The sequence below is a fragment of the Myxine glutinosa genome, chromosome 7, assembly GCF_964187855.1.
Source record: "Myxine glutinosa chromosome 7, kmMyxGlut1.1, whole genome shotgun sequence".
Taxonomy (NCBI): domain Eukaryota; kingdom Metazoa; phylum Chordata; class Myxini; order Myxiniformes; family Myxinidae; genus Myxine; species Myxine glutinosa.
Genome location: NC_136267.1, coordinates 29437388 through 29453136, shown reverse-complemented (window position 1 = coordinate 29453136; position 15749 = coordinate 29437388). Strand labels below are relative to the sequence as shown.

At 44.3% G+C, this 15749-nt stretch overlaps 1 protein-coding gene across 1 annotated transcript in view; it reads left to right on the top strand.

Moving 5' to 3' along the window:
* SLCO3A1 (solute carrier organic anion transporter family member 3A1) overlaps window positions 1–15749 on the top strand; it is a 152218-nt gene that overhangs the window by 77963 nt on the left and 58506 nt on the right. Inside the window, exon 4 of the mRNA XM_068121977.2 lies at window positions 13771–13869. Coding sequence (XP_067978078.2) covers window positions 13771–13869 — 99 coding nt within the window. The remainder of the gene's footprint in view (window positions 1–13770; window positions 13870–15749) is intronic.

The window sequence follows — 15749 nt, the reverse complement described above, 5'->3', positions numbered from 1 at the left end:
CCACCCGACGTCTTCAACCTGTATAAATTAACTCAAACAACACGGTTTTTTAAATGTACAAAAATAAACAGGTTTATTTTAGGAATGCCGGTGACAAAGAAAAAATGCATGACAATAAATAATGTTCCGAAATGGGACGTCCCCACAGACAGACACAAACACAGACGAAGGATGAAATAAATTTTGGATAAAATAATTGCGTGTTGTTGGCACTTAGCTCCAAAGCAGTCCTGGCACCTCATAAAGACCCTTCTCAGGGCCCCGTCCCTGCACGGGAACCCGGACGCAGTCCCTGCCTTGGCATGAAGTAGGCCTCAGTCCGCCCTCGTTCACATCGGCCATGCTCGTTGCCACGAAGTAGGCCTTTCGCGCAATGAGAACGGTAGGCGTGCAGCTCGCTCCTCCAGTCACGCCTGTCCTCACGAACTCCGCTTGAAAAAAAACCCGCGTTCCTGGCTCTTCCTCCTCACGATCTGTGTAAGCTCAACCTCCCTCGTAAAGAGCGCTGTAAAAATGTTCACACGCTCGTGAAGAAATCCAACGAATCCCACTCGCGCAATGTACTCTGACCGTCCGGTGTGTCCAGAACAAAGAGCGAGGCGAGCGAGAGAAGCAGGGAAAATGTCGGGTCTCGACCGTTCGCAATCGGATCCCAGAACAAGAAACAAGAGGGACGTCCACTCGCAATCGCATCCAAACTGAGAAGAAGATGCAATGTCCGCCGCTTCAACTATTTTGTCCACGCCGCTCTGACGTCATCGGTCGTGCTTCACCAATCAGCGTGTGCTTCTTACCACCTCCTGTCAATCAACTCCCGCCCAATCACTGCCCTTCTGGGCGTGGCCTCACGGATCTTTCGTCCTATGTGCTTCCAAAGTCGGGGTAATTAGCGGCAGCGCTCAATGCCCTGACTTCCGGTAAGTTAATTTGATGAGTGCCATTAAATGCGCGATTCTAGCTCTACGTGTGGTGTATTGTCAAAAGGAAAAAATTACAGAGGTATCGACATACAAGGGATAATTTACCCATAATCCCTGAGCTAGTTAACATGCCCCACTCCTTGTAATGGGGACGAAGATACACCTTGATCCGACATCCGCGCGAAACAAATTCACTACTTATTACAAGGTGGTTCTTCTTCTTTACGACAGTCGGAGCACACTAATCTATGCAAATCTACCTGGACTAAAGTATCCCTACCCCCACAAACATAACAATATATATATATATATATATATATATATATATATATATATATATATATATATATATATATATACTGTATATACAGACTTGGCATTTAATATGGAATATTTTTTTTTTCTTGACTTGGGTTTAATTTCTTAACTCAGTATATCAATCTGGTGAGTTTGTTTGACACTTTGGTGATTTATTTGTTAAAAGAACCATGTCACTGATTGTCTGTCGCAGCAAGAAGTCAACAACAGGATTATATCACAGGTGGCGTGGCAAAATGTATGGACAGGTGCATTTGACGATTGGCTTCACAGTCAGGTAAACAAGGGTTGTTGTGTTCTGTATTAGTGGAAAACAACTGCTGCACGTCTCTAAAAGTTATTGCCGCTTCCTCTGGAGATGGTCCGTCAACTCGACAATGCTGTTTGTCATGGAGTGGTGGCTTTATGAAATTACGGCATGAAAGAGCGTGCTATTGCTCGGCAGTATGGCATCACTCAAGGTCAGGTGTCAAAGATCCTGAAAGGAAATGCTCAGAGGGGTGTCCCTACTGCAATACCGAGGCCAGGACGTCCCTGCAGAAACACAAGGAGGGATGATCGCCAGCTGCACCGGTTAGTCCGCAATGGCCGTACCAAGTCAGCTAATCGGCTTAGGGCTGAGTGGCAGCAAATGACAAATGTGCCTGTATCCAGAAGGCTAGTCAACCAACGACTGGTTCAAGCAGGCTATCGTGCCAGGCGTCCCCTGAGAAACCCACGCCTGACCAGAAAACACAGCCAGCGCCGATTGCAATGGGCCAGAGAGACCGTCAATGGCAGCCAGGACACTGGAATCACGTGACCTACAGTGACGAGTCTAGATTTCTGGTCTGTCGTCAAGATGGCCGCGTCCGAGTGCGCAGACAAGTGCATGAAGCCCACAACGAAGATTGTATAGTGCCAAGAGTCCAAGCTGGAGGTGGTGGGGTGACCGTTTGGGCTGCTTTTCATGCAGGGGGCAAAACTGACCTGGTTGTTCTGAATGGAAACCTGAACCAGTTCAAGTACAGGGTCATTCTGGAAGAAACATTGCTTCCATTTGCTCGTGCAGCCTTTCGAGGAAACTTTGTCTTCCAAGATTGCAATGCACGGCCTCATCGTGCTCGCATGATCCAACACTTTCTTGTTGACCGTGGTGTCGAGCATATGGAGTGGCCTGCCATGTCTCCGGATATGAATCCGATAGAGAACTTGTGGGCAGAATTAACACGTCAAATCGACAACTTGGACCAGCAGCCTACCACTGTGCGTGAATTGCAGCAGGCTATTGTCACTGCATGGCAAGCGATTCCTGTCCAAACCTTGGCAAATCTCGTGAACAGCATGCCTCGACGTGTACGTGCTCTCCTGAATGCTCGTTGGGGTTACACGAAGTACTTACCTGTAATTTTACTGTCAGTAATCCCAGTCATAATTTAGCTTTTGTTTTTGTTGAATTTTTTTTTAGCTAATGTGCAAAATAAAGAGATACTTCTGGAAAACGTACAGAAGTTTAACACAGTACTGTCCTTGAATTGAGTTCGATATCAGTTTACATCACTTTCAAGGATCAATTTATTTGCTTCGAAATGTCAAATGTGGTTTTTGTTTCTTTTAAAGGTCACATTAGCAAAATCTGGAATAATTTCAAAGTTTGTGAAGTAAATGTCAGCTCTTTCATGAGCCTCGATTCAGTATACAAAAAAAAAAAAAAAAAAAAAAACATAATTCCAATGAACTTTGGTTCGAAGTCATCTTGAAAAGTAAGTTCACCCCCACAAAAAAAAATAATCCATATTAAATGCCAAGTCTGTATATATATATATATATATATAATATATATATATATATATATATATATATATATATATATATATATATATATATATACACACACAATACACATCTTCAAAAGTAAAATATAGCAAGGACCGATGGAACCTCCATGGCAAAAGCCCTTCCTCGAGAGAATGCCAAATAATTACTTGTGGGGTGTATAACCATCAGACCTGAGGTTTGGGACATGGAATGTAGGGACAATGACAGGGAGAGCAGGAGAAGTGGTGGAAGTATTGGTCAGAAGAAGAGTGAACATATGTTGTGTGCAAGAGACGAGATGGAAGGGAAGTGGTGTGAGAATGGTGAAGGGTAGGCAGGGACAGAAATACAAGTTTGTGTGGCAAGGGTGCCCGGAGGGCGTGCATTGTATTGGTGTCCTGTTTTCTGAGGAGTTTGTAGACAGTGTGGTGAGTGTGACTAGAGTGAGTGATAGGTTGATGATGGTGAAAATTATGATTGGAAAGCTCTTGGGGAACGCAGGTGAACGCCTATGCTCCGCAGGTTGGGCGGAGCGATGAAGAGAAGGACCAGTTCTGGTGTGCAATAGAGAAGCTGATGGAAAACGTGAAAGATGAGGAAGTTGTTGTGCTAGGGGGAGACCTAAATGGACATGTGGGAAGGAGTATGGATGGTTTGAGGGAGTTCATGGGGGCTTCGGGATATGGTGTGAGAAATGGAGAAGGTGGAAGGATTTTGAGTTTCCTGATGGAGCTGATTTGTTGACTTGTAATACTCAGTTCCAGAAAGAGGATAATAAGCTTGTTACATACACGTCAGGTGGGTCGACGACAACCGTTGACTACCTGATGGTGCGTAGGCGAGATAGGGGGCACCTCCGGGACACAAAGGTGATCCCAGGGGAGGAGGCTGTTTCACAGCACCGCTTGGTTGTCTGCAACATTAGGGTGAAAGGTGCGAGGAGAGCTCGGCGGGTGAAGTACCAACCGAGAATGAAGGTGTGGAGGTTGAAAGAGGTGACAGAAAGGGAGGCATTAAAAGAGAGGCTGAGTAGGGTAGAGGATGATGTGGTTGAGCTTGAAAGTGGTTGGATGTCAATGAAAGATAGTCTGTTGGGAGCCGTTGGTGAGGTATGTGGATGGACAAAAGGACCACCGAGGCACTCGGAAACATGGTGGTGGGATGATGAAGTTGGAAAGAGGATTGACGAGAAGTGGAAGAAGTTCAAGGAGTGGCAGAAGGCGAAGGGTACGGGGCAGAAAAAGCAGAACATGAAAGTTATAAGGCAGCCAAGAAGGCTGCAAAGAAAGAGGCAGCAAAGGCCCAGGAGGCATGTAGGAAAATGTTCGGAGAACGCTTGGATTCGGAAGAGGGTCAGAGAGCGGTATTCAGGATTGCAAAGCAGATAGCGAAAGAGAGGTGTGATGTGATGGGGGTGAGTTGCTTGAAGGATGAAGTGGGAAAAATCGTTGTGGACCCAGATGGAATTAAAGGAAGATGGAAGAGATATATGGAAATGCTGTTGAATGCAGAGAATGAATGGGATGGCAACATAGAGAGTAACCCAGTTTTAGGACCGGCAGAGAAGATAACTGAGATGGAAGTTGAGGAAGCAATAAAAGCAATGAAGAGCAGAAAAGCGGGAGGGCTGACGGGAGTTGTGGGAGATATGTTGAAGGCAGCAGGAAGTTGGGGTGTGAAGAGAATGACAGATCTGTAATCTGGTGGTGAAAGGAGGCCGCATTCCAGTGGATTGAGAACTGAGTACCCTCGTCCCTCTATACAAGGGGAAAAGTGACCCTCTGGACTGTGGCTCGTATCGAGCGATAAAGTTATTGGAGCATGGAATGAAGGTATTGGAAAGGGTGTTGGAGAGGAGGATAAGGAAGAAAGTGAAGGTCAACGAAATGCAGTTTGGATTTATGCCAGGAAGAGGAACGACAGACGCGCTTTTTATTGTGAGGCAGTTGCAGGAGAAGTACATGGAGAAGAGGAAGAAGTTGTTTCTTGGGTTTGTTGATCTGGAGAAAGCATTCGATCGGGTTCCACGCAAAGTGGTGACATGGGCATTGAGGAAGTTAGGAGTGGAGGAATGGTTGATCAGAGTAGTGATGGAAATGTACAAAAGAGCGCGCACATCTGTAAGGACGAAGGACGGGAACAGTGGTGAGTTTGAGGTGAAGGTGGGAGTGCATCAGGGGTCGGTACTAAGTCCACTAATATTTGTAGCTGTGATGGAGGTGCTGGCTCGGAACGTAAAGGAGGGTTTACCGTGGGAGTTGTTTTGTGCAGATTATCTGGTGTTGATTGCGGGAAGTATGGATGGACTGAAGGAAAAGATGAACAAGTGGAAGGAATGTATGGAGACAAAAGCTCTGAAGGTGAATATTGGAAAGACGAAGGTGATGGCAAGTGGTAAAGCATGTGGTGAGGTGGAAAGAACTGGGAAGTGGCCGTGTGCTTTGTGCAGGAAGGGTGTCGGAGTGAACTCCATTCAATGTACAATGTGCGCTGAGTGGGTTCATAAAAAATGTAGTGGTCTGAGAGGGTCATTAACCAGTGTGGCAGCTACGTTCAAGTGTAAGGTGTGCACAGAGGGAGCTGCAGATGGAGGAAATGTTGAGTTGGATCTTGGAGACGGTGTGAAGCTGGAAGGTGTGAAAACATTTTGCTACCTAGGAGACATGCTGAATGGAGAAGGTGGATCAGACTCGGCAACGGTTGCTCGAGTGAGATGTGCATGGAAGAAGTTTCAGGAACTGAGTGGCATGCTGATGATGAGGGGAGTGTCGTTGAAGCTGAAGGGAAAGGTGTATGCTGCATGTGTGAGAAGTGTTATGATTTATGGGAGCGAGACATGGGTAATGAACGAAGAGCAGCAACGAAGGCTGGAAAGGGTGGAAATGCGAATGGTTCGGTGGATGTGTGGAGTATCGTTGCGAGAGAGGAAGACGAATGATGAATTGTGAAAGATGATGGGAATAGAGCCTGTGATTGATGCTGTGAAGAGAAACACATTGAGATGGTTTGGTCATCTGTTGAGGAAGGATGAAAGTGACTGGTTGAGAAGAGTGATGGAAATGAATGTAGAAGGAAGTAGAGGACGGGGAAGACCGAGAAAGACTTGGCTAAAGATGGTGGAAGAAGAAATGCAGGCAAGGGGGTTAACAAGGGGTGATGCAGAAAATAGGGCAAAAATGGAGAAGATTGTCATGGGGACCGCAAGGCTAACCCCCGCTCTAGCAGGGAAAATGGCCTTAAAATGCATGTTGTGTTGTAAAAGCATCAGACCACTGCCTTGATCACTTCTGAAAAAAAATCCCCTTCACTATAGATCTATGAGATAACTTCCAATCACCAGTGAGCTCATGAAATCCATCATCACATTTGATATAATATCCTTCCTTTTCACCAATACTCTCACCTCAGACCACCAATTTGGATTCAGACCAAGTCAGACCACCTTGGACATGCTGCTACTACTCACCCAACAATGGATGGACGCCCACACTGTCAGAAATGATGTCATGGCTGCTCTCTGGACATATCTCGAGCTTTCAATAGTCTGGCACCCTGCTTTGCTCTCCCAACTCTTTGCCTTAGCGCACCCAAGGCCACCTCCACACATGACTTTCTGACTTCCTCTGCACTCATTGCCAACTTGTGACTCTCCACGGTATCCTTTCATCTCTTCTCCCTTGTAAGACTGCAGTCCTCCAAGGTAGTGTTCTGGGCCAAGTCCTATCTATATAATAATAGCGTAAGGACTCGACTTTGTTATCCCTTTTACGCCGCACCCAGTGACCCGATGCCCACGGCACTAATGGATTTACGATCTACGAACCGCGCACTTTGTTTATCATGTACAGCCGTACTCGAAAAATCTGAATTAGCCGACGTTGGGGCCCAAAAGCATCCGATTAACGGCCAATATGACGCCATCTTACGATGCCATCGTATTGGCGTCTGCTGGGTGAAGGCGCAGCAAGCCGTCCGCTGATTGGACAGTCGAAGGCAACAGCAAGCCATCCACTGAGTGGACAATCCAGAGCATGCATTCCGCCATTTGTGCCGGTGTCATCGATGGCGGTGTACGCTAACCTCATCAGGTGGGTTTACCATAATTTCTTCCATATACTGTGATTACGACGAAGTGAAACCGATCAGCAGCCCATCAGTATCATATAAAGCAATAAATAACAAGGCTTCAGCTTCTGAAAGCTTAAAACAAAGTGTACTTCACCGAGTGACGAAACGTAGGCGTAGGCCTAGGCCCTACCTATCCAGTTGTGTTTCCGTTGTGGCCATGATCTCAACAAATGGCGTAGGCCATGTGGCGTCGGGTAGGTCATGATCAGCCCCCCCCCCCCTTTCGTTTCACCAACTCCTGCATCGCCACCGTTCATGATTATCAAAGTAGGCTTTACCCTGTTCACGATAAGGTAGAAATCAGTGAGTTGTATACGAAGAGATAAAAGGATGGCATTGACTTCGAGACGGTACGTGATATTTTCAAAAGTATATCGTAGCGTTGTCATTTCAGTAGATTGCAATAAATACGTTGTTCATATACGCACTCTTCATTCTCATCTTTCTTCCTAACTCTTACTCGGACAAGCAAATCCCCTATGCCATCCATAATGGTACACTCTATCCATACACCACATCCTCCCTTCCGTGGATGTTCCACGGGTTTCGGCTAGTTCCTAATATTCATCAATGATGTCTCTGACTCTCTGGAAAATCCCCTTTATATATTTGCTAATGACTCCACCCTCTGCCATGACTCCACCCTATCATCCTTCAGGCAGGCAGCAACCTCTTCCCTATCTTCAGACCATGACAGAATCACAAGCTGGTCAAACACTTGGAATATGTCTTTCAATTCTGGCAAATCTCACACTCCAAATATCTCTCTCCAAAAGGACCATTTGCCAAACCCTCCCTTCTACTTTCTTAACAATCCTTTTGCGTCAGGCCAGTCACTCAAACTCCTCAGTTTCACTATCAGCCATGCCCTTTCTTGGACAAACCACGTTTCAAAGTTGGCATCGAAAGCCAGTCGCTGACTTGGCATTCTCCATTGTACAAAGTCCTTCCTTAGCACTCCTGAACTCATATCCACCTACAAGGCATTCATCTGCAGCTTGATGGATTACTGCCCTCCCATATAGGCTGTCCTCCCTGCCTCGCATCTTGCTCAGCTTGATGCCGTGGAAACTAAACGTGCCTACAAGAAAATTGGAACCTCCCTCCATGAGACTGAGTGTATCACTTTTCCATCGCAGACAGGTCATTAGTCTCTGACGTCTACCGTCTCCTTTCTGGTCTGGCACTTTCTGCTCTTTGACGGCATTATCCCCCCTCCCCCATGCTCCCAGGTTTCTGCAGGGCACATGCAATCTACCATCAACCCCCTTTTAATGAAACTACCAAGTTACAGAATCACTGCTCACCTCACCCATTTGTTCCTCTTTTACCCTGATGGAGATGTGGATATAATGAATGTCCACACATAAAGAACAATTTTCAAGATTTAATTCTCTGGAGAAGATTTCACTCGAATATACAGACTTGGCATTTAATATGGAATATTTTTTTTGTGGGGCTGAACTTACTTTTCAAGATGACTTAGAACCAAAATTTCATTGGAATTATGTTGAAATTATTCGAGATTTTGTTAATGTGACCTTTAAAAGAAACAAAAACCACATTTGACATTTCGAAGCAAATAAATTGATCCTTGAAAGTGATGTGAACTGATATCGAACTCAATTCATGGACAGTACTGTGTTAAACTTCTGTACGTTTTCCAGAAGTATCTCTTTATTTTGCACATTAGCCAAAAAAAATATCAAAAAAAACAAGAGCTAAATTATGACTGGGATTATGGACAGTAAAATTACAGTTCAGTACTTTGTGTAACCCCCACGAGCATTCAGGAGAGCACGTACACGTTGAGGCATGCTGTTCACGAGATTTGCCAAGGTTTGGACAGGAATCGCTTGCCATGCAGTGACAATAGCCTGCTGCAATTCATGCACAGAGGTCGGCTGCTGGTCCAAGTGGTCGATTTGACGCGTTAATTCTGCCCACAAGTTCTCTATCGGATTCATATCCGGGGACATGGCAGGCCACTCCATATGCTCGACATCATGGTCAGCAAGAAAGTGTTGGATCATGCGAGCACGATGAGGCCGTGCATTGTCATCTTGGAAGACAAAGTTTCCTCGAAAGGCTGCACGAGCAAATGGAAGCAATCTTTCTTCCAGAATGGCCCTGTACTTGAACTGGTTCAGGTTTCCATTCAGAACAACCATGTCAGTTTTGCCCCCTGCATGAAAAGCAGCCCAAACGGTCACCCCACCACCTCCAGCTTGGACTCTTGGCACTATACATCTTTGTTGTAGGCTTCATGCACTTGTCTGTGCACTCGGACGTGGCCATCTTGACGATAGATCAGAAATCTAGACTCGTCACTGAAGATCACGTGATTCCAGTGTCCTGGCTGCCATTGACGGTGCTCTCTGACCCAATGCAATTAGCGCTGGCAGTGTTGTCTGGTCAGGCGTGGCTTTCTCAGGGGACTCCTGGCACGATAGCCTGCTTGAACCATTCGTTGGTTGACTAGCCTTCTGGATACAGGCACATTTGTCAGTTGCTGCCACTCAGCCCTAAGCCGATTATCTGACTTGGTACGGCCATTGCGGACTAACCGGTGCAGGCGATCATCCCTCCTTCTTGTTCTGCGGGGACGTCCTGGCCTCGGTATTGGAGTAGGGACACCCCTCTGAGCATTTCGTTTCAGGATTTTTGACACCTGACCTTGAGTGATGCCATACTGCCAAGCAATAGCACGCTGTTTCATGCCGTAATTTCGTAAAGCCACCACTCCATGACAAACAGCATTGTCGAGTTGACGGACCATCTCCAGAGGAAGCGGCAATAACTTTTGGAGACGTGCAGCAGTTGTTTTCCACTAATACAGAACGCAACAACCCTTGTATACCCGACTGTGAAGCCAATCATCAAATGCACCTGTCTGTACATTTTGCCACGCGACCTGTGATATAATCCTGTTGTTGACTTCTTGCTGCGACAGACAATCAGTGACATGGTTCTTTTAACAAATAAATCACCAAAGTGTAAAAGAAACTCACCAGATTGATATACTGAGTTAAGAAAGTAAACGCAAGTCAAGAAAAAATATATATTCCATATTAAATGCCAAGTCTGTATAATAAGGATTACAACACAGTTTAACAGTACTATGCCGGCATACCCAAACATGACTCAACACAATGTATCCAGCAAATCTTCTATCGATTTGGCTGACTTCACTCCCTTTATAGTGAATGACGACCAAAGGATGAAGCAGGATTGGGCTGTCTTTGAAGTGGATGTATGAAGGGAGGGAGAAGATTGTGAGACTGAGAGTTCCTGATAACACCGAGTCAGACATTCTTTTACCAGTTTGTCAGCAAGAAACACAATGGGAATTGCATCATTGAGGCGCCATGAGTCGCTAGTAAGACGAGATAAAGCATTTCTCAACCCTATCTCTTAAGCTGGTATTTACATAGCGTTGCAAATTAGACATATGTAGATGCGGTTTCCATTACAAAGGCAATTTTCTTCACCAGGCTGGCGCCATTGCAGTTTGTGGTCAATGATCTTTGCAGAACAGATCAATCCCTGAGATTGCAGATGCCTGCTACAATTGTGACCACTCATTCCCATATGTATCATTAGGTATTTCAAACCCTACAACTTAGCTGCTAGAAAGAAATATTTGGAAGTCTAAAATGTACTTCCACAACCCCCACCTGCAGAATCAACTTCCACATTCTCTTCAATCTCATTCTTCACTCCAGGTCTTCAATCCAGCTGTACACCACCATCTCAGACCATCCCCAATCCAAAACCATGATCTTTTCTACTCCTAATAACCATCCCCAAAGCCCCACCTTTTTCCAAATTTCCAGAATTGGTGCTTCATCAGAGTTTGCTTCTGTATCCATCTCATCCATTCCGTGTGCACTCCCCTACCGCTCATTCCTCCCCACATCCGTTATTTCTCAAAAGTGTACCTCTATTTTGTCCCTCATTCCTGCTGTTGGTGTCCTTCGCCTCTCTTTCTACTGTTCATTACCTCCGCCACCGAAGGTTATGTTTTCACCCCTGTGTCTGTTTGTCTGTCTGACTGTGAACAAGATATCTCAAAACGTTGTGGACGGGTTCGAACGAAATTTGGTGGCGAGGTTGCATATGTGACAAGGAAGAATTGATTCAATTTTGGTGAAGATCTGAATATGGACTCGGAAATGAGAATTATTTAATTTTTAAGTGATTCTTCAACATTGCGAGATCGTGTGAAAAGTAATATTTAAAATAGTTGTGGACGATTTATGGCAAAACTTGGTGAATGAGTTGGTTAGGTGACAAGAATAAGCCGATTAGATTTTGGTTCAGGTACGAATCCAGATCCGGCCCATCAGTGGGATACAAACCGTAAGCTGTTCAGCCTGGCTGGGGTATGCGCTCTACCGAGTGCCGTTCTTGTTACCTGTGCCACCAAAGGTGGATGGAGGTTATGTTTTCACCTCTGTCTGTCTGTTTGCTTGTTTGTTTGTGAACAAAATATCTCAAAATGTTGTGGATGTATTCGGACGAAATTTGGCAGAGATGTAGCATATGTGATAAGGACGAAATGATTAGATTTTGGTGGAGATCTGGATTCGGATCCGGCTACTTGTGATTCTTTAAGTGATTCTTCACCATTAGGAGATGCGGCCAAAAACGATTCAAAGCCCGATATCACAAAAAGTTATGGATGGATTTGGACGAAACTTGGTGGACACATCGTGTGTGTGACAAGGAAGAATAGATTCAATTTTGCTGAAGATCCGGATACGGATCCGGCTAGTAGAATTTTTAAAGTGATTCTTCACTTTTGGGAGATGGGGCCAAAAACGATACATGTAGCTCAAAAAGTTGTGGACGGATAATTTTGATTAAATGTGATTCTGTATTGTGATTTTCTGGTCTACTGTAGGATACAAAACGTAAACTGTTCACTTGGCAGAGGTATGCTCTCTACTGAGTGCCGTTCTAGTTTTGTTATGTTACGTCGTCCTCCGTTCTTTGTTCTCACTTCTGCATGTGTTGACCTTGTATTAAAAAAAAAAAGGAAAGTATGTTTTCAATTGTCTTAAATTAGGGTATCGAATAAGAAAAGGTTCAGCATTAATTGCAGTACTTGAATTATTTTGCATACTAAGTCGAGGCTCATATAAGAGCTAAAAATGTAAAAACAGAACGTATAAATGTACGTCCTTCCTAATTCTTCAACACCTAGATATCCTTCATCAATGTAAACTACCTTGAATTTTATTGAGAACAACCTTGCTCTACATTAAGGTAGCACTAAACGGTTTAATTGAGAAGCAAAATAATTGTCAATTCAAAAGCATTTTCATCGGAGAAAAAAAAATAATTATAAAGTTACATTCCACAGTTAATTTTGAATGTCTATGTTAAGACAATTTAAATGTTGTTTGTGATTTTATTGAGCAATGGTTTTTTAACAATTTATCAATGTCAGAAGTAGTTATAAAGCAACATCACAAATTTCTTTCTCTGCAATATCTCACAAATTCACAATTTCTGGAGGTTGAAATTCAGCATCGTGCCCATGAGGAGATAATGCATTGAATTGCACGGTGGTGGCTCCTTGTTTACAAAGATATACCGGGTGTTTCAAAAGTTAGTTTACCAATTAATTATGTTCTGGTATCGAGTAAATAAGAAAAAAAACATAAGATGAAGAATCTTTTTATTTTTACATTTATATTGTATACTTCTTCTACTACTTCCTTTCAATGGCCACAGTTATTCCCACGTTCTTGTTGGGTTGGCCATGGGGAAACTTGGCCAACGTCTTTCACGAACTGGCTGGCCAGGCCTGATGCTCGACTAAGTAGTTAGAGCAGGAATTTGTAATTTGTTCATGAGAGTAGGCGATAGCTCGCCAACTCTTCACAAGAGGCACCGCAAGATATTTAACCTCGACCAACTAATACTAGCTGATGGGACACCCAGCTTAACGTACGTACATCCTCGGGATTTTGTGATGCAGCACTTTGTGATGCACCACTAGCAGATTCCCAATTACTTTTCTGTTCTCTACCCATTTATTTTTATCTTCCTTATTATATTTAAGTATTTATTTTTATGCCTCCGCCTACGAAGTCGCCGGACGCATTATGTTTTCGGGTTGTACGTCCGTCCGTCCGTCCGGGCTAAACCTCGTTTTTTTCTCAGCCACCATATGTCTGGTTGAGACGAAACTTTTAGGATAGGAGTGACACCCATGCAGAATGTTTTTATGATAATTGTGACGTCATATGTCACGTGGTATGGCAGCCATCTTGGATTAAAAGCAAATAATCAAAAAGTTATTTCTCGAAAACCGCTGAATGGAAAAATTTGAAACTCGGCACTTTTTAATACTTCCAATGGGGAACAAAAGCATGATAAGGATGACATCATAGGTGAAGTGGTGCATTGTTCTAGTTTTTATCATTTCCTGTTAACTTTCCAATTGGGTTTTAGTGATCGATAAATGTATTCTTGGTTGTATGCCTCTTTCATTTTATACTACTGATGCCTTTGCATTCTATCCCAATGACTTCTGCCTGCTTCATTATTCCCCTTTCCACTTGCCCCATCTTCCTTTTTCTCCAACACCCCCTAGGTATCCTCTTCACCATCATGCTGTTGGGACCTACAGTTGGCTTCATGCTTGGCTCCCTTTTCACTCGAATCTATGTTGACGCTCTCTTCATAGACACAAGTCAGCGACACTTTCATGTGTGCTAATATTACAAAGTTGCAATGATGACTCATGGTTCAGTGTACACCTCACGATCAATGCTGTAGTATATTCTCATCCATATGCCATTGCTACAAAATGTTGATACATGGTTTTCAAGTTTGGCGGTGTCGAACACCTTACCAGACTGACCCAACTCGACAATACCATCTGGAGTGAGCAGTCAGTACCCCAGGCCTTCAAAGATCCCACCATTGCTCCCCTGTACAAATACAAAGGTGATAGGTCATGTGTCGCATGACAGGTCACCAAAAACGACATAAAGCACGATATCTCAAAAGGTTGTGGATGGATTTGGACGAAACTTGGTGGACAGGTTGGGTGTGTGACAAGGAAGAAATGATTAAATTTTGGTGAAGATCCGAATCCGGATACGAGAACTTTTTAATTTTTCAAGTGATTCTTCACCTTCTTCTTCTTCACCTTCATCTATCTATAATTCCAGTAATCTCTGTCTGTACGTTTGTACGTTTGTACGTTTGTCTGTTTGTCTGTTTGTCTGTGACCGCTGTTTCTCGACAACTACCGGTCCGATATACTTGAAACTTGCCAGGTATATTGCTGGGGACCCGAGGATGTGCCTTTTCAAGGTTTGAAATTAATCGGACAAGTACTTACCGAGCTATGGCGATTTAGCCGTTCGCCGTTCGCTTTGGCGTTGCGAATGGACCAAACCATTCATGTAAATAGAGGGGGGGGGGGGTTCTGTGGTCGTTCGCTTTGGCTTTGCGAATGGACCAAACCATTCATGTAAATAGAGGGGGGGTTCTGTGGTCGTTCGCTTTGGCTTTGCGAATGGACCAAACCATTCATGTAAATAGAGGGGGGGGGGGTTCTGTGGTCGTTGCGAATGGACCAAACCATTCACATCGAATCATCGAATCACATCGAATGGACCAAACCGTTCGCTTTGGACCAAACCATTGCATGTAAATAGAGGGGGGGGGTTCTGTGGTCGTTGCGAATGGACCAAACCATTCATGTAAATAGAGGGGGGGGGGGTTCTGTGGTCGTTACTGCCACGTGGTTTCAAAGTTTTTTTTTGTTGTTGTTGTTTGCACGCATGTTTTTTTGCACCCACGTACGGGCACGCCCTAGGATGTTTACACACACACACCCCTACACAAATTTTTTTTTTTTTTTTTTTTGGCAAGGAACGGGCACCCACGTACGGGCACGTCCTAGCTTATATATAGTACGGGCATGCCCTAGTCTATCTATAATTCCAGTAATCTCTGTACGTTTGTACGTTTGTACGTCTGTACGTCTGTTTGTCTGTGACCGCTGTTTCTCGACAACCACGGGTCCGATATACTTTTAACTTGCCAGGTATATTGCTGGGGACCCGAGGATGTGCCTTTTCAAGGTTTCATATTAATCGGACAATTACTTACCGAGCTATGTCCAAAAAACGATTCAACCAATCAGAGAGCAGCGAACTATCGCGTGTGCCGAACGTGGCGGACACACTCTGCCTCGGATGGCACATTTGAGAGCGTATTCATTTATTTCACGTTTGCAAACTATGTTGGCGTTAAACTATGTTTTAAAACTAATAAAAACGAATTTGCGATTCATTCGCTTTCCTGCGCGTTTGTGCACGCGATGGCGATTTCTTTACCAAACTCCGGAAGCCGTTCGCTTTGGACCAAACCATTTCATGTAAATAGAGGGGGGGGGATTGTCACTGTACTCGCAAGCCGTTCGCTTTGGACCAAACCATTTCATGTAAATAGAGGGGGGGGATATAATTTTAGATATAGATATAGTACGGGCAATGCCCTAGTTCTTCCAATAACGATATACAACATAGCATGATGTCTCAAAAAGCTATGTTCGGA